The 23,156-nt window shown below is 39.4% G+C and overlaps 2 protein-coding genes across 2 annotated transcripts; both read right to left on the bottom strand.

The window, feature by feature from the left end:
• Positions 1 to 268: 268 nt before the first annotated feature.
• SFT2D2 (SFT2 domain containing 2) lies at positions 269 to 10,573 on the bottom strand. The gene is made up of 8 exons (XM_013950057.2): positions 10,471 to 10,573; positions 9,996 to 10,082; positions 9,608 to 9,693; positions 8,461 to 8,542; positions 6,566 to 6,601; positions 6,393 to 6,451; positions 5,588 to 5,617; positions 269 to 4,943 (listed from the first exon to the last, which is right to left on the bottom strand). The coding sequence occupies exons 1-8, from the start codon at positions 10,531 to 10,533 to the stop codon at positions 4,904 to 4,906; spliced, it is 483 nt and encodes a 160-aa protein (XP_013805511.1). The 5' UTR covers positions 10,534 to 10,573; the 3' UTR covers positions 269 to 4,903.
• Positions 10,574 to 14,275: 3,702 nt separating this feature from the next.
• Positions 14,276 to 22,628, bottom strand: TIPRL (TOR signaling pathway regulator). Its single transcript, XM_067301506.1, has 7 exons — positions 22,448 to 22,628; positions 19,530 to 19,709; positions 18,608 to 18,707; positions 17,312 to 17,443; positions 16,928 to 17,023; positions 16,166 to 16,228; positions 14,276 to 14,539 (listed from the first exon to the last, which is right to left on the bottom strand). Exons 1-7 carry the CDS (start codon positions 22,546 to 22,548, stop codon positions 14,390 to 14,392), a joined length of 822 nt encoding a protein of 273 aa, XP_067157607.1. The 5' UTR covers positions 22,549 to 22,628; the 3' UTR covers positions 14,276 to 14,389.
• Positions 22,629 to 23,156: the final 528 nt, after the last annotated feature.

The raw sequence follows: 23,156 nt of genomic DNA, 5'->3' as shown, positions 1-23,156 counted from the left end.
CACACACCCAGTGTTAACTACTGTAGTTGTGCTAGCCAGTTTCCAGGTGCATGCAGCTATGCCAATAAGCACTTAAGCTAGATTCATGTTGGGTGAAGCAGCTGCACAGCAGTGGTGACATGAAGATTCCCCTCAGCTAGCACATATTATGTCCACACCTAAGGAAATGAGGAAGAGACATAACCACTTAGTTACAAACAAACCCATAGCAATTCCAGCATCAGCTGGAGAGTCAGCATCAACTCCATACTAACCATAGAGCAATTCATTTAAATGCAATGACAACTTTATTGAAAAACTGAACATTCATAAGTCTAAAGATTTAACTTAATTACAGAGAAAGTTGCAAGTTATGAAAAAAGATGTTTATCAAAGTAGAAATCAAACAGGGTAAATACATAGAAAAAGCACAACAGCAAATAATCAGCTAATATATAAAACATTGTTGAGAGTTTGGTTTTTATTTTACAAAACAATTCCACAGTTGCTTAAAAAATTTAGTGTTTTGGTCACATGACCCAGTGAGGCACAAGGTTTTAAGAAAATATACTATTTCTGTGCTTTACTTTCTACATGGTCAGTATTTGCTAGGGTTGTAAACATCTATATTTAAGACAAATGTGCTTAAGTGTCATCCTCCTCAGTTTTGAGAGCCTGCAATAGCAACAGTGATCTTACCTTCACTAATATAATTAAATACCAACACTGAGCAAGAACCATTCTCAGAAGCCAAGCAGAGGTTCTTTGAATCTCTCATCACACAGCAAAAGGACATTTGGAGCCCATACCCAAGTTTCCAGAACATGAGTTTCAGACTGCATATTTGCTCATAGGACTGTTGCCATCTACCCACAAGTTATGATCAACTCAGGCCTGTCTTCCTGCACCTAGCAGGAAGACATCCTATTGCAGACTCCCCCAAAACTTGCATAATAATTACCCACACATAAAACCTAAAACATGTTCTTTTACATGATTTCTTTAGATAGTTTTAACCTGGTGCAGAAGTCTCTTCTTTGGGTTTTGCAATAGCTCATTAGCAATCTTATTACTGTAAATACTAAACAAGATCAGATTGTTCACGTTATCACTGTAGAACCACCTCAGATAATACCAGTATTTACAGGGGACTTCATCATGTCATCCAGAGCAAAACCTTGAAATGATGAAATTCCCCTCACACATTTTCATGCATAGCATCTCAGCACTTTGGGAAAAGATTCCCTCATCCCCACCTCACCTCCCCAGTTTCCATTTCTACTTGATCTGGAAAGTCCCCTGATCCCAAATACGCACACTTCATACTATAAATGTATGCTAAGGCTGCTTGGTTAAGGTTGTTTTACCTGTACTGCAACAAATCAAAGAGCAGATAGGCAAGTTGACCTACGGTGAAGCTTTCAAAAAGTAGAGCACTAAATTCTATTGACATGGGCATCCACCATCATACAAGTTTCCTTAAGAAAGTCAGCCTTGAGTTATGTGCTCCAGGCAACTGAGCAAGGACTTGATGGAGGGAGCCTTGCAATCTGTATGTCTGCAGTCATTTAAAATACAAGCTTTTCTGTATTTGCAATAGAGCGTACACAACAAACATTTTTTAACCTTGAAGAATGTTAAGATAGAAAGCTAGGGAGGGCTTTGAGAAATGCCCACTATACTTCCTGCCAAGCTGATAATATCAAAACTTAACATGAAGTTTGTTTTACCGACAACAAAAATTGGCGCCTTTTTGGTTTGATCTAGTTCAGATTGAAACTGGGCAAGAGGAAATATTTATATACTAGCTTATTCCTTGATTAAGTATGCAGTACAATAAAAGCATAAAGTATTTTAACAAGATAAGAATCTTTTGCTGTCAAACTTGGCAATAATCTGAGCACAGCTACTGGCAAATGAGTAAGAATCTGAAAGCTTTTGTTCTGACAGACAAGAGTTATTTTAAATCAAAAAAATCACTTATAGATGAAGTGACAAACCCTGAGTGTTTTTCACATACTGGCAAGAATATGGTGAGTCTGTCCTACCATTTGACCTTCACAAGAAAAGATTACAACACCAAAGGGCAACAAACCCTGCTGGCACTCTGATGATAACTTATGTCTTTGCCATCTCCCTTTGATTTCCCCTCCCTTAAGGGTACTATTACTTAGCCACATGTGCTACGAAATCAGAAAAAGGTGGGGGTTTTTTTTGTTTTTGTTTTTTTTTTGAATCAACAGTTGTTGAGCTGGAATTCTAGATTTAGAAAGGATAGGGAAGAAAAAAAAAATCCATACCACAGATCACAAGTTTACCCAATATCTACTGGCAGTGAGCTAAGTAGTTCCAGAGCCTAGATTTTCAACTTCTAAGTGGTTGTGCTCACAACAGTCATATAAAAGGTTCCAGATAGCTAGTATGCTGGTTGAAAAAGTTATATTCAGCATACATAACAGTTCTGGTGTTCTTGCTGGAAAACTGCTAGAATCAGGCAGGGTACCACAACTCTGTACAAGCTGGTCAAGAAATAAGCAAAAAGCTTTTACTCCTTCTGATCTGAAGCACAGGGAAAAATCCCAGAAGTCAAATTCCATTATGCTGACAAACCTGGAATGATTATCCAAGTTAAGAGCACTTTCCTGGAGAGGGACAGGAAAAATATTGTATGCTATACTTAAAGTCTTCAAGCAGCACCCAGAGATACTAAAACTAAACAAATACTGGAATGTGAAAGGCATTAGAGATGCATTTTAGTTGTCCTTATACAAGAGAGTTCTGTAAACCTTATCAAAGTCCTAATAAAGACTAACACAGGGTCCCTTAACAGTAGAAAAATAGATTTTGAACCAACTCCCTGTTAAAAAAAGAAAGTCACATGGTTTAGAGACTTGCCTTACATCAGAGTCAAGAAAAAGGAAGTATCAATATCCCTCAATTCCCAGTCTCTCCTGGGCCTTTAACTAATTCTTCCTTTCAAGGAAAGTAATACTCAACCTAGTGATCTTGATACTAACTTCCAATTCCTAGGAAATAAAAGCACCAGAACAGAGCACTTGAGGAACAGCATCCTGTATAATTGATTCTTCCCAATATAGTGGTGCCACACTTGGAAGAAGGCATTTTTTTGTTCTGAACAGCTTTGTAAGAGCAACTAGTCAGCTGGAACCCAGAGAAAGCCTGTTAAAATCCCCCTTTTATAACATCCTCAAAAGAATGTTTTTTCTAGAGGATCCTGACAGTGGGATGTACTATACTTTAAGTCAACAGAAGGACACTTAAGTTTAAGGTTTAGAATTAACTCAGTTTCTGGTAACTTTCTGGAAGCCAGGATTACTTGTTTTCACTGTGGGCTTTGCTTTTTTGCCAAGTACATCCAGACATTTGCTAGGTTAAAATCTTCTTTGTGCTGCAAGTCAAGGACACACTTGCCGTGCAAATGCAATGCATTAAGTGACAGACCTCCAGGTAGATGTGGAAAGAGAGACATCAGCTTATATACAGATTCCACAGGATAACAAACTATCTTGCTGGAAACAATGGTTATGAAGATGGTCAAGAGGTTAATCAGTATCCCATAGAGCAGAAGTAGGAATCCGAGCTCAGATATTACATTATTAACCATTGCGGTGGTTTGGGGGTAAATGATTATACATAGCTCAGAAAAATAAGAGAATGTAAATTGGCCTTGAAATTTGGCTGTATGAAATAATCCTAATCCAGAGGCACGTTCAGCATTCGTTTGACTGTTACATGATTTCTTTACTAAGGCAGCCCATAGCATGTTGTCCTTTCTCCTGAAAGCAGAAGAAATGCACTAGCGTGTTTGAGTGCTTTAGGAGAAACAAAACTGAACTCATTTACAAAAAAGGCATGTTGAAGTTTTAGCTTATTTATAAATTCAGAAGAGAACAGTGTCTTCTCCCTACCCAGTGCTCTGCCGATTTAACACCTTATCACTTCTACCTTATCAGCAAAAAGTTTGTCCTTTGAGAAGGGACAAATTCTTTCTTAGCTTACCTATTATTTCCTCAGTTTTGCACTTCTCCTATACTATAGCTAGGGGAGAAGGGAAGCACCTCACTTCATCTGAAAGTCTTCAGTTTCTTGCCTTGTGCTATACTGCTGTTAGTTGTAGGCAAGATGAACTCTGGTTCCTGGCAGCTAGAAATTTTCTATTTACCTTACTTTGCAAGTGCTCCTCCCACAGGAGCAAGTTTTTGCAGAGGAAAGTGTCCCTTTCGTGTATTTTAAGGAAACACTGTCACTCTAAACCACAAGTGAAATACTTCATTGAAGAAGCGTACATTTCATAAATACTCACTCCAAAACAGTCTTTCCATTTAGAACTAAACCTTTTAGCAGTATCATAAACATAAAATTTTACAAGAGGCACAAAAAGGAGAGAACAGCAGTATTCCATTATCCAAGGTAAACAGTGCAAAGATTAAGTGATAGAAAGTTACTTAAAAAGAAGAGTTCTCAATAGGAAAAGTTCTCAATAGGAAAAAAAAAAAAAAAAAAAAAAAATCAGTTGGCAACTGATCTCTCTTGAAAGCCAGATCCTCCAAACTGGTTTAGTCCCAGAATCAAGGACTCTGCTTTACAGACTCCATACCATCACTTTCAGTGCTAATTTTGCAAAACCAAACAAATGCATGATTTTACACATGAATTATCACATCAAACTCGGCCCAGTTCTTCTGCCAGACTGGGCTTCATTTAAATTACACGAGCACCCTGCCCTACAGGCATCATTGCTCACAAAAAACAAGTAACTGCACACACTGGATTTAAGACAAGGAACATCCAACAATAAGCCAAAAGGCACGTGTTTAAAACAGAAGTAGGAAAACACATACATAGCGATCTTAACATAGTTCTACTATACTTCGAGAACTTTGTGAAGCATCCAGTATTCCTGTTAGGTCAGACAGACTGAAAAACATTTCTTCACAGCATCCCTATGAGTGGGAGAAAAAGAAAAAACAGTCATCTCAGTTATGCTGCTTGATGAGACTCATTCCATGTAACTACCACACCATTGACGCTCCTGACGTTAAATCAGCTGGCCAAGCATTAATCACGCTTAGGCGGTTTGTGTGACCATACAAACAGACTAAAGACAGGCAGGTCTGCTCACCCTCCACCAGCCTAGCTGCAGTGGAAATTACACCCCTAGGCCAGACCTGAGGGGGTAGAATGAGGAAGAGTGAGGTTGATTAAATGGGACAGAAAATTACTTGCTCAAGCATTAGACAAATACTCTAGGGGGTTGTGGGGAGAGGTACACAGAAGGATATACTTATCTAGGAGCATTTTGGATAAACACAGATATTCCAAAGGCAAGCCTTAAGTTTAGCGTATGGTCAGTGCAATTGCATATTTTAATAGGAAGCCTTCTCATTTTGGTACATTTAAATTGTATTCTCCCACTACAGAAGATGCTTAATCCCATTTTCAGCTCCAACTACAGTTTCCTCCCCCTAAAACACCACCATAGAAAAAAATTTTAAAACCATACATTAAAATACTCCTATAACTAATCTTCTCTATCATTAAACCCTAAGATGACAAAAGGTAAGAGGGAAGGGAGAGGGAGGCTTACCTTGCAAATGGTATGAAGGAAATGCTGTACCTAAGAAGGAACATTTTAAAAGTTACTGTTATGTCAGATTATATTAGAGTCACACACAAGAGGAATAACCCTCTGTTCCTCTGAACAGATATAATTGCAAAATGCACAACTATGACATGAATATCCCTGCAAGTCATCTTAGCCCATCCAGGTTGTAAAACAGTATGGCAAAGTCATGGGGCATACTGTAAAAGTATTTTAAAACACAGTTCTCCTGCCTCCAATACTCTCCATGCTCCAATGCCTACAGGCAGATAAGATTAGTCTTGAGGGTGGCTGGATGTTTTTAATCAGTTTCTGTACTACTTCCAGTTTCTGTACTACTTCTGTACTACTTGTACATTATACAAAGCATACAATAACTTGAAGAAAACTGATGCTTAATTTGACTGGCACACATTAGTCATTTAACCTGACAAACTCAGGATGGTCTAAAGGGGAATACAAAAGAGTAAGCAATACATTGATTAAAAGAAGGGGTGGCGGGGGAGCGAGAGGAGAGTAGTTTTATCTCAAGCTCACAGAAATTAAACATAATCAAAGGAATTTCTCCCAAAAATGGAGCCCTAAGCTCCACCTCCAGACTCACTGAAGTCAAATAGAAGAGTAAAGAGCAAGAACATGCCAGCTGTTTATAGGTGCTTTGTCTCACATCTAGACCAGTGAGGTGGAAAATTCTCCTTCCTTTTAACTTATACAAGGTCAAAATCCTCTGGCAATTCAGCGACTGAGGTTAGGCGTAATAGAAAATGGAGTGGGAGAAGAAGTCACCTACCATGCCAGGGCAAAAAACTGCATGATGCAGAAAAGGAGCGCCAGTCCTGCATTGTGCCACTGAAAGGAAGAAAAAGAACAAACAGAAAAACAAGCAGACAATGAGGTCACCATGTAAGACTTATTTTTAAAATATATTCCAGTTATATATACACCCAGGACTCAAGTACTCACCCAGAAAGCAGAACACAGTGTTAGTACAAGGCACAACTAGAAGAGAACAGACAATTTCAATAAATATAGGAACTCTCCAATTTTTATAGATATGACATTGTAATGGGTTCTTTCACAAAGGTGGAAACAGACTACATATTTCACAGTTTATTCAAATCTTCCTAAGAGTTCCCCTTACTTAAAATGCACTATTTCATTTCTGAAGTGAATTAATGAGGAAACATCAGCCTGATATTTCCAGAAAGTAAGCTCATAGCTACAAAGGAAGAATAGCAGGAGGTTCCTACAGCTCTTTTGCAACATCAGTAGGTTCCTGCTTCTTCCCACATACTTCTTGATATCATATGTATATACCATGACTTTTTTTTTTTTTTTTTAAATAAGTAAGACTTTCCAGTTAAAACTCTAATCTTTCTACTTCTGCTCATGCCATGTTTGCTGTTGACTCTCAGGGTTACCATGGGGTTGAAGTTACATAACTACTGAAATTGTATAAATTAAAGTTATAATACACTTTCAAGTACTTTTAGCTACTGCTTAATAGCTGTCTTGTTCAACAAAGTTCAACATAGCCATTCAAATTTGCACTTAAAAACAGTTGCATTGTGCCTTCACTGAACTAAAATCTTGAAGGCTAATAGGTCATCTTGGATTACTTTCTGTTTAACATTCAGATTAACAAGAGCCTCCTTTTATCGCAAATCTTCATCTTCAATTTAAGGTGTGCCAGTTTATTTAGCTATGACACACGCTGGTACTTGACTGTCCCTCATCAATGTCTAACTCAGCCTCACAATGCACACATAGCATGGTGCTACTAGAAGTTACGATTTGCACTTGTTTGCTTAGTTAAGAAAATAAAAGGTTAGTATTATATATGCAAGTGAATAATATTTTCATTGCCAAAGAAATCATACACTTAACCTCAACTTGATCATTGATACTAAATTTAGTTTTTCCAGCAGTTTTAAGGTGATGATTGTCTACATATTATACCATCCAAGAACTGGCTTTATTTATTCCAGTAAGTGATATCCCAGGTATACTCCCAGCTACAGGCATTTTAAATGTATACTTTTTTTTTGGGGGGGGGGGGGGGGGAAGGAAGAAGAACAGGGCCTTTCGCATGCTGTATAGCTAAGAGCATACACAGCAGATTTTCTTAAGCTGTATCAGTTGCCTGCAGCCTCTTTAGATGTTTAAAAAGAAAAAAGGAAGTACTGATACCAAATGAATGCTCTGACAATATTCACACTGAAAATGAAAAGGCAGTTACATATATGTTAAACCACCTTCCAGAATTTTAAACTTTCCAAGAGAAAAATGCAGGAACACAAGGAAAAAAAAAAAGCAGCACATGCACTTTTAAACAGGAACGAGTCAGAAAATTCTCAGTCACTTCCACAGAGATTCCCCAGTTGCTTTGTCATGAAATTAATATTTTAATCAAGGTGAAAATACCTATACAGCTCTTTACAGCAAATCAGATAGGAGATAAGAAGACAAAGTGATGCAGAGTAGGCTATTTCTAACAGCTTCCATTGTACAACTTAAAATAAATAAGAAGTTTCCTGCCTATCATCTTCTTTTAAGCAACACGAGAGTATGACAGCAACATGACCTCAAGCACACTGAAACTATATGCATGATTCACACATATACAAACCACAGATCCTTAATGTTCATGTAGCATATTAACCTGTCTTCAACTCAGTGTTTCATAACAGGAAAGTGCCTTTCTGGTATTACACATATATAGTTACTATAGCAGATATACAGGATGTTTTTAAAAGCAACATCTTGAAAGGTAGTTATATCAAAGTCCATGAAAGGAATTTACAATAGAAATTGTTTCCAAGTTTGCACACAGTAAGAGGGATTCCTTTGATACTTACTAGCATAACAACCGTAGCAATCAAACGAGTAGGCTCAAACATCTTTTTCAGTTGCCTCATTGGTCCCATGAGGAAAGCAGTGCTGCAAAAAAGAAAACAAGATGAACAAGGAAAATCTAGAGGCATAAGTGAAATTAGATCCCAATTAAAGGAGGTTTATTTTGTTAAGTTGTCTGCTGTCATATAGTTTACCAATACGCTATGTTATTATGGTAAAAAAATACTGCATAACAACAAAAGAAACAGAACGTACAATGTTCCTTCCTGCTCTTCTTTGTCTAAGCTATTTATTCCACATCTTTATTCACATTTGTTAAGTTATGATTAATATAAGCAAAGCAGAGCTGTCAGGCTAGAAGCAGAGGTCAAGATCAGCTAGATCATTCTTGACAGATGCTTGTTAACCTGCTCTTCAAAACAGCAGCCTCAGAGACTGTGCATGAGACTGCAGGCAATCTGTATCGGTCTCTCTACATAAAGGACTCTTTTCAGGCCTGCACCTGTTCTCTGATCCCTCACCAGATTTGCATCCCTCTTTTGATGAGCCCATGATTAATATAGCATGGGTTTTACAAGGTGAAAGTTTTATCTGAGGTGGTATTTTTTTAATCTCATGCATAGCTACCATACTATTTCCAGTTCCACTCCTTCCGCTTTCTAGCTCCCTGTTAAGCTTCCCTAGCTTACAAAGTTATGTCATTCATAAAGGTTCCTGAAACATAGCCACACTGACTTTGATAAGCTTTCATGTCCATTGTAAACAGGTCTACCTCAGACTGCCCCAGGCAGTCATTCACCAAAAAACACTGACCATTACAGAACACAACATGACAAAGAATTATTTTTATCCTGGGGAGAGAGAGGAAATAACCTCAAAGTTTAAAGCATGAGTGTGATTCTTTTTACTGCTGAGTAACTTTAATCTTGAATGCATTGGCTAATAACAAACAAAATAACAAATTTTATTGCTATTTGAAGACAGTACTGGAACAGTGTTGTTCCTTAAGAGTTAGCAACAAGAGAATGATCTACATAAGCAAACATCCTCACACAAATGCAACTGTTTCCGCCACTCATGCACCATCACCTGTCATTCTACTCCAATTTCCTGCCTTTATTAGGCAAGTGCTTTAAACAAAATTGTTACCTCCCAATAGATGCAATATTCCCCAATGTGTAAAACACTGCAAAGAGAATCAATCCTTTCTTTGGTATCCACAGCAGACAACTGCCCTAAAAAGGAACATTAAAAAAAGTTTTTGTATTGCAGAAGAAATATATCCAATAAGCATCACAACACAAAAGAAGCATGAAGAAAACTTAAGTCCAAAGTGCAGAGCCACAAAAAACATCAGTTGTGTTTATTGGCATTCTTTGTAACAATTAACACCTTTCATCCAACTGTGGAGCTGAGTCAGATGTCTGCAGAGGCTCAAATCCGAGCAACAGCACACCACCACAGCCCGTATTTATTAAGCCTCTTCAAACTCAAGTATGAGGGTCGGGAGGAAAGAGACCTAGCAAAAAGTCCTTACCAAGACAGAGCAGAGGCATCCTATTACAAAACAAGCAACAAAGCCTTTAACTCTGGTGCCCCAACTTAATGAAGTTGCATCAATAACCTACAGACAGGGAGGGAAAAGAAAAAGTTATTTACTGAATATGAACCCGCTGGCCTTTTTTTTTCCTCTCTCTCTCTTTTTTCCTCTTTTTACTTCGGGTTACCCGCCTAGAAAGCGGCTGCAGGCGAACCGCCACCGCCCCCCGCCCCGCGGCGGCGCGCCGGGCAGCGAGGCCCAGCGCGGGGCCGCGGCCGCAGTGTCCCGCCGAGGGCCGACCCGCGCCCGGGACGGCCGCGGCGGCGCTGAGGAGCGGCGCGGGGCCTCGCCTCGCCGCCGCGCCCCCGCCAACCGCCATCTGCCAACCGTGACCCGCCAACCGCCACCCAGGTTCCCCGTCGACAGAGCCGCCACACGCGGGGAGGCAGATACAAGGGGAACGGGCCGTTACCTCGGCCAGGCCGCTCGGCTCTTCCGCGTCCTGCCCCCTCAGCACCCGCTTCAGTTTGTCCATGCTGCCCGCGTCGGCCCGCGCCCCGGCGACCTTGCCTTGCCTTGCCCCGCGCCGCTCTCCCCTCCACCGGGACTACAAGCTCCAGCATGCACCGCGCCGCCGCGGGCTACCTGCGCTCAGCAGGTAGATAAAGGCCGCCGCCGCCGCCGCGGGGCCTGCTGGGGGCTGTAGTTCGCCGGGGGGACGCCCGCTGCCCGCAGGGTAACCGCTGCCTGACGGTGAGGGGGGCAAACGCAGCCCCCTCCAGGCCGCTCAGCCTCTCCGAGGGGTATTTGGGGTTTCTTCCCGTTGGCTTCACACCCGCGGCGGAGGGTGCAACGCCCACAGCCCCCCTGGGACGAGGTCCGGCCGGCAGGACGGCTGCTCGGCAAGCGAAGCCCCGCCGCGGGCGAGCGGCCCTGTCCTCTCCCTGCATCGCACAGGTCCTCTAACAGGTCGGTGAGCTTTAGTGTTAGAAACCTTCAAAAGCGGTGAGATTAAGAAAGATCAGCCCAGCACCAAGCCCTGGTTTTCACGGCAGAGAATTCATCTTCATTGTCATTTACTGTTTTTTTTTTTAAGAGATAGTAAACACTCCCACCTTCTGTAAGAGTCAGACGCTTCTAACTCTTCAAGAACTATAACAAATTATAAGCATACAAATAGCTGAAACATACAATACCCTCATATTTTCCAAACTTCAGAAAAGAGAATCCACTCTCTGCCAGTTTTACTTTTCTAGTTATATCTTATCTCCTCCCATGAGGCTTGAATCTGTTATTTGCTAATAGCGAAGCTTATATTAATAGTCCTGTAGATTTTATTTTCCATCCATCTCATGGGCCTCCCACTGTTGTGGAAAAGCCTCCAGCTTATTTTCACCACCAAGCTGAGTAGTTCTCATGACAGGCTATAAAAGACACATGGACGCAACATTTCGATTATCAGGCAAAGTTCAGCATCACAAGTAGTTATTTCATTTTATTTTGCTCAGATAAAAACAGAACTATAAAATATTGGGTAAATTTTATTTAGCAACATACAAGTAAGAATATAAACTGCCACATGTTAAACTCGCCACAGAACAGCTGGAGAATTACCCCACTCTCTCCCCCCAAAATTATACATCTGATCTGGTTCTGTTCTCTAGAAAATTTGCACCAGAGAGCTTGTAGAACACCACTTTAATTTTACTGCTTCTTGATAACCTACATGTTATAACAGTCACAAGAAGCGCTCCATGTTTTACTTTGTGGGAACTCTAACTTTCTGAACATAGTCTTGTGATTTCTCCAACATGTGTGTTCCACTCAAATGCACAGCACCCAAAATAGATGGATATCACTTATCTATATATTCAGGGATTTAAGTCCAGTCAAGACAACTGTATCAGCAGGTCACAAATCAGTAAGTGCGATGGACAGCATAAAATACACAATATAAGCTAAACATGCACAGCACTGTTCTCAACACTAGGTGTCGATTCTGTGGTTTTTCCCCATTTTCCCCACTACAGCCCCATAAAGCTTAATGTCAACATCACTCACCAAACCTGAAAGTTTTAAGTAAGAAATGCAGATATAATTTCATTCTTGCCAGCACTTTGCCAGATGCCCTCTTAGTCACTACCAGCTTTGACTTTAAAGTGTGTTTTTATAAGCCTCTAAGGCATGTAAAATAGTGTACACTTAGAATAAAAAAGTGCCATGATTTGCTTTTACAGGCAAAATATGCCTTCATCCCCATTTGTTGTTTCCTTCCTTTTTATTCTCCCTCACATCCCTCCGCCACATAGAGACCTAAATTATCCCTATTGTGAAATTAATTTTGATCACATTCACGCTGCATTCATTTGCAGCCAGGTACACCCACCCTTCTTCATCTTGATGCTGAAGTCTTTATTAGGAAACAAGTTCAGGAAGGTGAAAAAAAAAAAAGAATTTAGGACTCAGAAAAGGGGAATATACAGGATCTCAACCCCCTTTGAAATGGCCCTAAATTCACTCACTCCAAATCATGCCTGCCTGATGATCATTTCTTTCAGAGATTTTGTTTTAATTTCACTTCACTCACTTTATTCTATTGATTATAAGGGTTTTTTTTGTTTTTTTTTTTTTTGGCAATAACCCTTTCCAAAGATAAGGCTGAAGGTGTATTCAGGAAAAAGAAAAACATTTTACAAAATAATCCTCACAAACCTTCAGTAAGCTAGGCATGTATTAGTCCCATTTTTACAGACAAGGAACCGAGGCACAGAAGTTAAGCGACTTCCTCATGGTTACAGTGTAAATCAATGATAAGAACTGCAGTTAGATTCCTGCTTTTCAATCTTATGATCAAGTCATTAGACCAGAGGGCCTCAAATAGAACAAGGCAGGTTTGTTTTTATTAAGACCACTGTCATTTAGATGGCAATACACTTTCTCTAAAAATGTCAGGGTCTTCAAGTGAAAACCATTCCTCCAAAGAACTACACTGAGGTTGGGAGTAGGTTGGTTGTATGAAGATACGCAGTGTAGAATATTTAGAATTTTAAGAAAAAAAAAACTCCAGAAGATCAAAATTCATACATTCTTATTTGCCATTTTCTTAACTATTTTAGGTTTTGCACAAGGCCTACTTTCACTATGTCATTTGCTTCTTGCACTTAACAAGAGTGTGAGCAGTAAACCTAGACTAGTCTGTTTAGCTCCCTCATTCTTATGGTAAACCATTAACATAATTTAGAGTTTCCAAAAGAAATATAAGTGTGTAAATGTTTAATCCACAAAATGTTGAGTTAAAACTCTGAATATGCATGTGAACACATTTCTGTTAATATTAAAACTTAGAGAACTTAAAAAATGAATCAAAATTACATATCCGGAATACATGATAGCATTCCTTTAAAGCTACATAAGCTCACGTTTCCTCAAATTGCAAATACCAGCATCCTTTAGGGATAAGAGACTAAAAACTCCCCTCGCTTTGCCAGCCATAAGCCACCCTGGAATTTAACAATTTGATCGTCAGGGCAGCATATCCATCACACATGGGCACTAGCTGATATGCCCAACAGAAGGTCAATACAGAACAATGCATTTCCAAGATAGCACACGACCTTAGCAGCTCATCTACCCCAAGTAACACTTTCTTGAGCTGCCTAGAGAAATATGGCTGACATATGGCAGCTTTTTTCCTGCTCTGGAGTTGATGGCTCATGAATAAAGTATTTTTTACCTTTATATAGGGTCAAACAAATGCAATTATTTTTGCTCCTTAAAGCTATTCTTAGATAAAATGAATATTTCTAAGTAAGAAGTCCCGATCAGAGATTCCAAGAAATAACTTAATTGGTTATCAGCTTGCAGTACGGGGAGCCAAGCAATATGCATAGTTTAGGACCAAAAGCCCAAAACATATGCAGAGGGAACAATATATATATATATATATATATATATATATATATATATATATTTTTTTTTTTAAACTATAGAAGATTTCCCCACAGTTTTGTGAACTGTAGTAGTCTCTTGGTATCTGAAGCAAGAACAACAAGATCTTCCTGGAAGTGTTTGTGGTGGAGGGTCCAGGCAATACTCCTACCTAGCCACTGAACTAAACAGAACCCAAATCATGGGGGTCTTTCTCCGTTGCCATTTAAGACTATAATTCACCACCAGTCTATCATTAACTACAGATACAGGTTTGAAATAAAAAAAGATGAAACAAAAAAGAAAATCATCAAAACCTGCTTGCAATAAGTTCTGTGTTCATTTAGGGCTACAGAAAAATTAGCCAAATTCTTTATTCCACAAATAGTGAAACCCCCCCACAATGGTAATGGTCACATGATCACATGATCTCCAGTCTACTTCAAGTCCATATAAAGTCACATTTATTTAGACTCCACACATGTGCTTTCCAGTGATGCTTGTGGTTCAGGCTCCAGCTTCTCTGGGAATTCTAGCTTTTCGCAAATTGTCTCCTTTACTGGCAGATACTGAGAGATCTCGTTAGGCTCCGTGAACAGGGAAGGTGGAACATGCTAAGAAGCAAAAGTTTTACATGAAACAAATGAAAAATGTAATAAAGATGAATTTCACAAGCAAAGTTTTTGGGCATGTCTAGCCTATAGTTTACCCAAATTATTTTTAAACACTTGAAGTCAGATATCATTATTAAAATTTACTTTATGACTTTAAATGTACATACATACAATCTTCCATTTCTTGCGTGATAAATGGGATAAGGAAATGTATTCAGTATTTTTAAGTAGCAGATTATAAGACCACAAGAACTATGAGAGAATTCAAGAGGAGCCACAATGTTTTAAATCATATTTATTATTTCAGCATAGCTAACAGTCCATTTTATGGTCTATTCTAGATGAGACAAGAGCCTCATGAGATCCCATGATTAATGCCTTCTAGTAACTGCAGTAAAGTCACTGGAGGTGCTCAGATTCAGCTATTAATAGTTATGCTTTTCTCAGCATAGATCTCAGTTTTATTAAGTCCAACACTGACATTGTTTAGACATTAATATGAATTACTGATTGTAATTTCATATTTGAATAACTTATGAAACCAATTAATTTCATCTGTATCTTTCTCTGTAGATTCCTGTAGATGGCATAGCTTAACCACATACAAGATACCTGAAAAAGAAATCTATTCTGGGCACACCACCTTCAAACTTTCTAAAGACATTCTATAATCTAGAAGTGTATCCAAAATTATTAAAATACAACCTATGTTTTGGCTACTCCTAACATGCAAAGAATCATACTGCTGTTCCAATTATTTCAAATGTAAGTGAAGCAGAAATCTTTTTTGCTTTACTTCTGCAAGCTGATCTAGGGAGCTGAAAAGCCATACATATTTCTTCTCCATCAGGACAGACAGAAAAATTATTTAACCACGTAGATGATCATTTTGAAGCATGAGGTAAAATAAGACCTATGTCACTTTGACTTGTATTTCAGAAACCAGAAAACTATTAAAAGGCTCATAACTGGATTTAGTGCTTTTTATGGGGATCATATATTGTTAAGAAATGATAAAGTGTCCTTCTTTTCAAAAAGAAAATCATTTTGCAAATATCCCCCTGGAAGCTTGGTAACACATAAGTCACTTCTTAGAGATGAAGAAAAATAAGGGAGAAGGAAAGTAAGCAGAATATCTATGGTCACAGTGTTGGGTCAAGAATAAAATTCAATAGTTGCAACTCTTAAGGTGCCACAAATGATACTGAACCAATATCAGAATTCTAAGGTGAGCTATTACACCTGCACCAGAAAAACTGAATCAGTCTGTGCTAATAAACAGATCTTAACCACTAGTACCACAGGGAAGTATATAACCAGCCCTGAAATTCATGAACACAGAAAATGGAGTGCCTGATTTTGTGGCTGAACAGTTCTGTTAAGAAGTCTGATGACTCAAAAGTAGAAAAAGTAATCTAGTCCCATATCTTGTCATGTGATCTTCAGAACTGATCATTTACAAATGATAATCTGCCCTGAAATAAGCACTGTACAAGCAGAAGAGGTTTTCCTCTCCAGAGATTCCAAACCTAACAAAGAAAGGCTTACAGATATAGTATTTTCTATGCTGACCATAAAACAAAACAAAAAAAAACCCCACAGAGAAAACATTTAAAAAAACAATACCTTTAAACTTGATATTTTGCTTTCCCTGGATGTATATTCTCGTAACATGTAGGCCTTGTCAGCCTAATGGGAAAAATTGCAAAAGTTAATTATAAAATTATCATTTAACGTCAGTGCAAGATGAGCTTTGTAAATACACTGAATTTAGTAACCATTTGACAAACAACAAAAGAGTTTAGCAATCTTGCTCCTTCCCCAAAGTCACTTTTCTGTGCACAAAAAAGAACTATGCTTCTTAATTTTTACTCAGCTAGAACTCCTATAATCAGTACTAATGGAGCTAAACAGAACAAGCGAACCACAACTGTATGTAGTATATTGTTTAAAAGATGCCTGGACTCAGTGTTGTACGGACAGTTATTTGCAGAGTGAAACTTGTAGTCATGAGGTAGACAAGCCAGAAAAATATACCTGGAAGCCAGGGGCTACTAACATAAGAACAGTATCACACCATTTACTGTTGTCTGTTTTTCTTCTCTGACTTCCTCTCTAATCTGTGTCTGTCCAATATAACTAAATGATTACTTCAGATGAAGGATAGTCTGCTCTGCTTGTGCAATACCTAGCCCAATGGCATCCAGCACTCTGTCACTATTTCAGCGCCACCATAATAATAAAATACACTTGAAAGTTCAATTCAGGTAACCTCTACACCCCAGAATATCAGTATTAGATTACAGGAATATCAGCAGGTCTTCTCTGAAAGTGATACTGCAAGGGAACATCTGTAAAACGTGAATGATATAAAGAATAAGTGTTTACCTCATGGTGAAGCCTTGTATCATTCATCCTGATAAGTACACCATCAACTCGCAAGAAAAACCTCAACAACACAAAAAAGCTGGAAGGCATAACTCTCTGCAAAAATAAAGATATTCCTTTCAGCATATTACAAAGTCTTACTTTAGGTATGCACCTGTTAGGTCAGATATTCACAAATACTGAAGCAACTGATAAAACAAGATTAATATATCATAGCTTTCAACAAGATTATAATTGTAAGATTATAAAGATTATAAAATTATAAAGAACCTTGCATTTTAAACTTTAAATTCCAGAAGAAATAACAGGCAAAAAGGGACTACATTTTGCATACATTAGCCAGCTGGGTCAACAAGTCTCTTGCATACACCTCTCAGTACTCACTATTTTTACACTCAAACTAGATACTCCATGATCATGAAGTTCATCTTCAAACAGAAGGACTTCTTCAAAAAACATAATTTGCTCCCTGGCTTTCAGTTTCTCTGTATTTATGTGTTCTGTTGTAGGCACAACCTGAAGAACAAGATTAAGAACAGTTAGCACATTAGTTTGATGTCCAGATATGTAGAGTTTGTCTTTATCTTGAAAATCCTGCACTTGCTAGTTTTCTAAAGGGAAAAAACTTTAGAGCACTCAGCTGAAGACACACATACAAGTCTAAGAGGAAAAGTTAAAACTAACACCAAAGTTTCCAAGAGGAAACATCAATCAAAGCAAAAATCTGAAGTGGAAAATTCCAAATAAATCACCTCCAGGGAACAGGCTTAGTTAGGTTTCCAGTTGCAACAATTCTGCTTGCATTCCGTATTTCAAAACATTAGAAGACACCCTGAGTTTAACATATGATTGGGAAGTTCTGGGTTATAAGTAATATTTCACACACTCGGCATTTCTAGCAAACTACAAACCCCAAATAGCATTGTAATAAAGCCTTTCCTCAAAATCAAATACCAGTATGTTTTCCATCTTGTGCTCTCCATATAGATTCATATACTTCTGCTGCCTAAAGACTATGAGCACACAAGACAGTAGTTTTATGCTGTGCTTTTAATTCCAGAGTAACTCAAACAATCTATAGCTAAACCAATCCTAGTGAATTAATATATATTATCTGGTTAGCAGCAAACAGTCTGTACACAGTAAAGAGAAATTGGGAACATCAGTCTTTCTTTAAGTAAATAAAGACAAGGGAGGATCTGTCACAGTTTAAATATGAGTTACTGTTTCTGAAAAACAAAGCCACTGAAAGCAGGCAGACCTGGGTACCTGATCACAAAAAGCAGCAAGCAACACAGAGTAAAGGTACCAGAGAACTATGCAGTTGAGATAGTTCTGTCGTATCTGAGGAGCTCAGGGCTTCAAAGGGGGATCCAGCAAGCACTAAGGATTCTTGTGCGCTTTACGTCTTTGAGCAAGTTCTTAATCAGGAACATATGAGACCCTTTTATATAATCATAAGATGCTTTAAAAAATTAAAATGAGCCATGAGCCAATTAAAAAAAAAGCACACCTGCTGAGACATGAAAAGTCCAAACTATACTTTGAAGTCAGAAACTCTTTAGTCCTATGAACCATAGGAGATTTTATATAAGCTTACTGAAAGGGAAACCACAGCTTCCAAAAAAAGTGCTTGACTGAAATACTATGTAATAAGCATTTAAGGAGAAAAGAAGTCACCTTTAATGTTACAGTATCTCCCAGCAACGTTCCTTTGTAGTCTGTTGTGTAAGTCCAATCATATGGTTTGACAACTTCCTTAGTGTGCTCAGTCTCACTCCTCAACAAAGGAAAAAGAATTCAGCACGCTTTGTAGTAATTCTTTGAAGAAATTGCAACCTCACATAAGACTCATGTCCTTACTCTTCAAAAAGTTAAATAGCACCATTGCCCATGCTAGAATTACGATGTGAAGTCTGAACTATACAGTGTTGCTTCTTTCACAACATCTATGTTTACACTGTAAATTAGAAACCATTACCAGAATTCCTGTGCAAGCACTATCTCAGTCCTATCAGTCAAAATAAAGATTTTAATTCAACATTGTTGAAAATTTTATAGCTCAAGATCCCTTCTTCTTTAAACAGACAGAAAGCAATCTGCAGACAACACACAGCTATCATTAACACTGCACTTCAACTTAATTTTAATGAGAATTTTGATTTCTCTCTATAATTTATTCATAGGTGCTCTGCCACTAATTTGGTAAATAGTAAGCAGTACAATTAGTTTTTATGCATGGTAATTGTCCTTGAACATGTACAGCATTCTACACTTTGAATACCAAAAGACACAATCTTGCAATGCTCAGGGCCCTATTAATTTTGAATAAATGGAAACAGGATTAAGCCATGTTAAATTTGCCATTTATTTTAAGCAAGTCACAACACAACTGAAAACATAGTTAACACAGTTTAGCAGATAGGACGATTATGGCAAAGAAAAGCTAGGTGACTTTTGTAATCACACAGTATATCTATGGCAGAAACAAATGCAACATGGTATTCAAGAATTCCAGTTCTCAGTCTGTACCTTTAACTGCTTTATCCCAGTTTCCCCTATAAAACACTAGTACTTGCCCACTGGTGATAAAATACTGTACCTGCTCTCTTGCCACTCCTCTGCACAAGCCACTTTGATCATACCTTGGCAATTATTGACACATTTTAAAGCATCTGTTGCATTGAACTCAATTCCAAAACCATGGTCATGTTGTATTCTTAGGATATTGTCTCCAAACATCATTTCTGGCAGGGAAGGCATGTGCAATTCATCAGCCAACCTGCACAGAGAGAGAAAACTTAGATGAAGAGAGACTTTGTGATTGCACCAGCCAGGTAAAAGCAGTCCATGTCTCTGAATAAGAAAGTATTACTTGGACCACAATAATTTGAAAGTGATACCATCAATATGTTTTACAAAACTTTGTTATTTTCCCAATTTAAAAAATCTGTCATGAGTTGCAGAATCATTGATCAGAAATGCCTTTTCCAGTGTAAAAATGTTCCTAAATCTTTCCCTCTTCATCAGTCCTGTACAAAAGTCTCAAATGAGGGGAAATCAAGAATATCCGAGTAGCATAATTTAGCAGCTTTCAGTCAGGGAAAAAACACTGGATGGTCCATGACCTACTTCTGCAAGTTCCCAAGAAGTAGCTTAAGGAAAGAGTGCTTATTGTCAGCAAGTTTAAATTCACTACACAGTGGTCCATACCTCCATCTTTAGAAGCCTACAGAAAGAAGCTGAAAACAATCCTAGCAGAATACCTGAGAGGTGAAGTGCAGAAGATATTGCTGTGCTCAAATCACTACCTTCCCGAGCTTGTAGAGAATATGTACTGGCATTGGCAACCTCTAAACACAAAAGCCATAGCCACAGACCCAACTAAACGAAGTACTACAGAAGCAGTATGCGTGACCCTTGCAGAAAATCCCAAACCAACTTGTTTCACCTTTTCTTTTTTTAAATCAGTTTTTATACTTATATATACACACCCACTTGATATCTACACTGAACGTATTCACCAGAAGGCTTCATGCACTTCTAGCATTTCCTCCCCATCTCTACCTACCTACTTTACTCATAGCAAGGTTAAAAAGAACATGAAATCTGAAAGGAAGAAAACTTTAGGAAACGGATCTAAATACAAGGATTAAGAAAATTCCAGCTCACAACTTTCCTGTTGATAAATAGTAAGGCATGCCTGTACAAAAGTGTTATTTCTGTAACACTGTATACAAGAGAACATTACGCTGACTGATTTGAAGTGAAAATAGCGGATTCATAGACTCGAAGAATAAGATTCTATGTTTTTCCCAGAGAAGGCAGCATAAAATTAAAAACTTCCCATTTCATCCAGTGCAGCCCCCTTGACCTGCAAAAATTAACTCTAGCCCACGAGAGAGTTCTGCAGCTATGGCGTATTTAATCCTTCACCTTCCATAGGGGTTGCTCAGGGTTTTTTTGTGACATATGTTTGCTAGAAATAAAACTCCTATAGGTAATAACTACGTTCTCCAAGTAATCAAAAAAAAACAAGGCAAAACACCAAAAGAAATACATTATAAAAGGAAACTGATTAAAAGTACTGCAACTGGGTAGTGGCAGTGACTCTTCAGATTTGAGGCAGAGGAATTGTTCATTTTTGAGCGCTCATGCCAAGTACCAAGAGCTGCTTGCAAACAGCTAATTTTGGATTTCTCTTCCCTACCCTGCAAAGTCTTTTCTGTTCTTTCAGTCTTGAAAAACATCAAAAAGGATGAAGATAATTTCTGCAGAAAAAAAAATAAAATTACCAACAACTGTTTATTTTAAAACAGCTACAGTTAAAGAAACTGAATAGTTCAGAAGAGGAGCACAGCAGATAATCTGGCTTCTAGACTGGCAGTTCAACTCTAACTCTGGTTTACAGATGATGAAAAGTTAACATCCTCCTGACTGTAAAAATACAGATCTTAATTTTTATGACCTAGCATCTTGCAAGAGAAGTCTTCAAAAACATGCCTGAAAAGTGGGAGATAGTATAAAAATAGAGCCCAGATATAGCTTAACTGGATGTCGGGTACTCTTTATAGGAGAATGACTAAAACATAAGATTCATATTTTCTTTCATGTAACTGCAAAAACTACAATATCATTAGTTAAAAGCATTCAGTGAAGATTATTTTATCCACTAAGCATAGGACAAAAATGAAAAAATGTCATTTTTAATCTGTTTTGAGGAACACATCCACTTAAAACAAAAAATTGATTTTTTTACATAAAACAACAAAAAAGTGTAAAGTTTCAAGAGATGAGATTTTAGCAAGTGATCTTACCCTCAGAAAAGTTACAAGCAATATGAACCAAAATACATTTAAGATGACTAATAGAATTTCCATATATTTATTACAAAAACACAAAAAAGGAGGATCTGACAAATTCAACTGCCTGTAAGCACAGCTATGGCTCTAAAGAGCTGAGTTGTTCAGATCTACACTAGCAAATCTGACTTCAAGTACCTGATGCTGACAGAAACATTTTTCCAACTGTTTTACAGCAATGTAAATTACTACTACAATGAGAGGAATGGAAATTACTACTATAATACTTAATTTTTAATGAAACCCACTATCTTAAAATAGCCATTAGCATAAGATAGCTTATGAAAATCGATAGACTACATTTAAAAGGTCCCTAATTATTCTTAAAAAATAATTAGGAAAACCAAGCTTATAGTCAGCAGGCTTCAGTTCGCAGAAGTCCATATTTCCAACAGAAAAGCGTTAGCAGTTATAACAACAACAACAACAATCCCTGAAAACTGTCGCATTTGTGAAACAAACCATCCCCACTTCTTAAGCCAAAGCATCAAGCTTACACTCGCAGAAGGAGCGAGGGCAAAAAAAACTCCGGAGCTGCTGGGAACAGCAGCCCGCCTCCCCCGCCGCGGGGGCATTACTTATTTCTCGGGGCATTAGTTATTTCTCGCGAGCGCCCCGCCGCCGCCGCCCCCCACCCGGCCCGGCCCGGCCGCCCCACCTCTCGGCCTGCGCCGATTTCATGATGTGCGTCTGGGCGGCGCTCAGCTTCCAGGGCCCGAAGGTGAAGTCGCGGCGGCTGCTCTGAAAAACGGGGTGCATGGCGGCGGCGAGGGGGGCGGCCCCACCGAGGGGGCAGCAGCGAGGACAAGGTAGCCGGCGGCGCAAGAGGCGGCGGCGGCGGCGGCCGCTAGCCCCGCCCCGCCCCGCCGCTCCGCCCGGAGGCCGCTAACGGTAGCAGCACCGCTAACACCTCCGCGAGCTTCCGGTTCCGGGAGCGGGCCGCTGCGCGCGCAGCCCCGGAAGGCGCCATGGGGGCCGCGCGGCGCCGCGCGCGGGGAGGGGAGCAGAGCCGGCGGCGCGGGGCGGGAGGGAACGCGGCCGGGGGCGGGGGTGTCACGTGACGGAGGCGGCCGGGCGCCATGATGAGGGCGGGCGGCGGTGACGCCAGGCGCCCGTGCTTCCTCGGCTCTTGCGCTGTGAGGCGCGACTGGGGGTGTCCGTGGTGCCTGTGGGAGCCCATCAACGCCCCCAGGATGTGTGGGCGTCCCTGAGCTCCTGTGCCGGGGGTTTGAAGTGCGATGGGGGAGGCAATTAGGCGCGGCGTGCGCTTAAAGGCGGCGAGCTCAGGTGAGTCTCCCGCGGAGCCAGCTGCAGACGCCACACAGGTGCAAAGTGTGTGTATCCAGCGGGCCGGCCCGCCCGCGGCT

This window comes from Apteryx mantelli, chromosome 1 (genome assembly GCF_036417845.1).
Source record: "Apteryx mantelli isolate bAptMan1 chromosome 1, bAptMan1.hap1, whole genome shotgun sequence".
Lineage (NCBI taxonomy): Eukaryota > Metazoa > Chordata > Aves > Apterygiformes > Apterygidae > Apteryx > Apteryx mantelli.
Note: the sequence above shows the minus strand (reverse complement) of the source record. Positions and strands in the feature narration are given on the sequence as shown.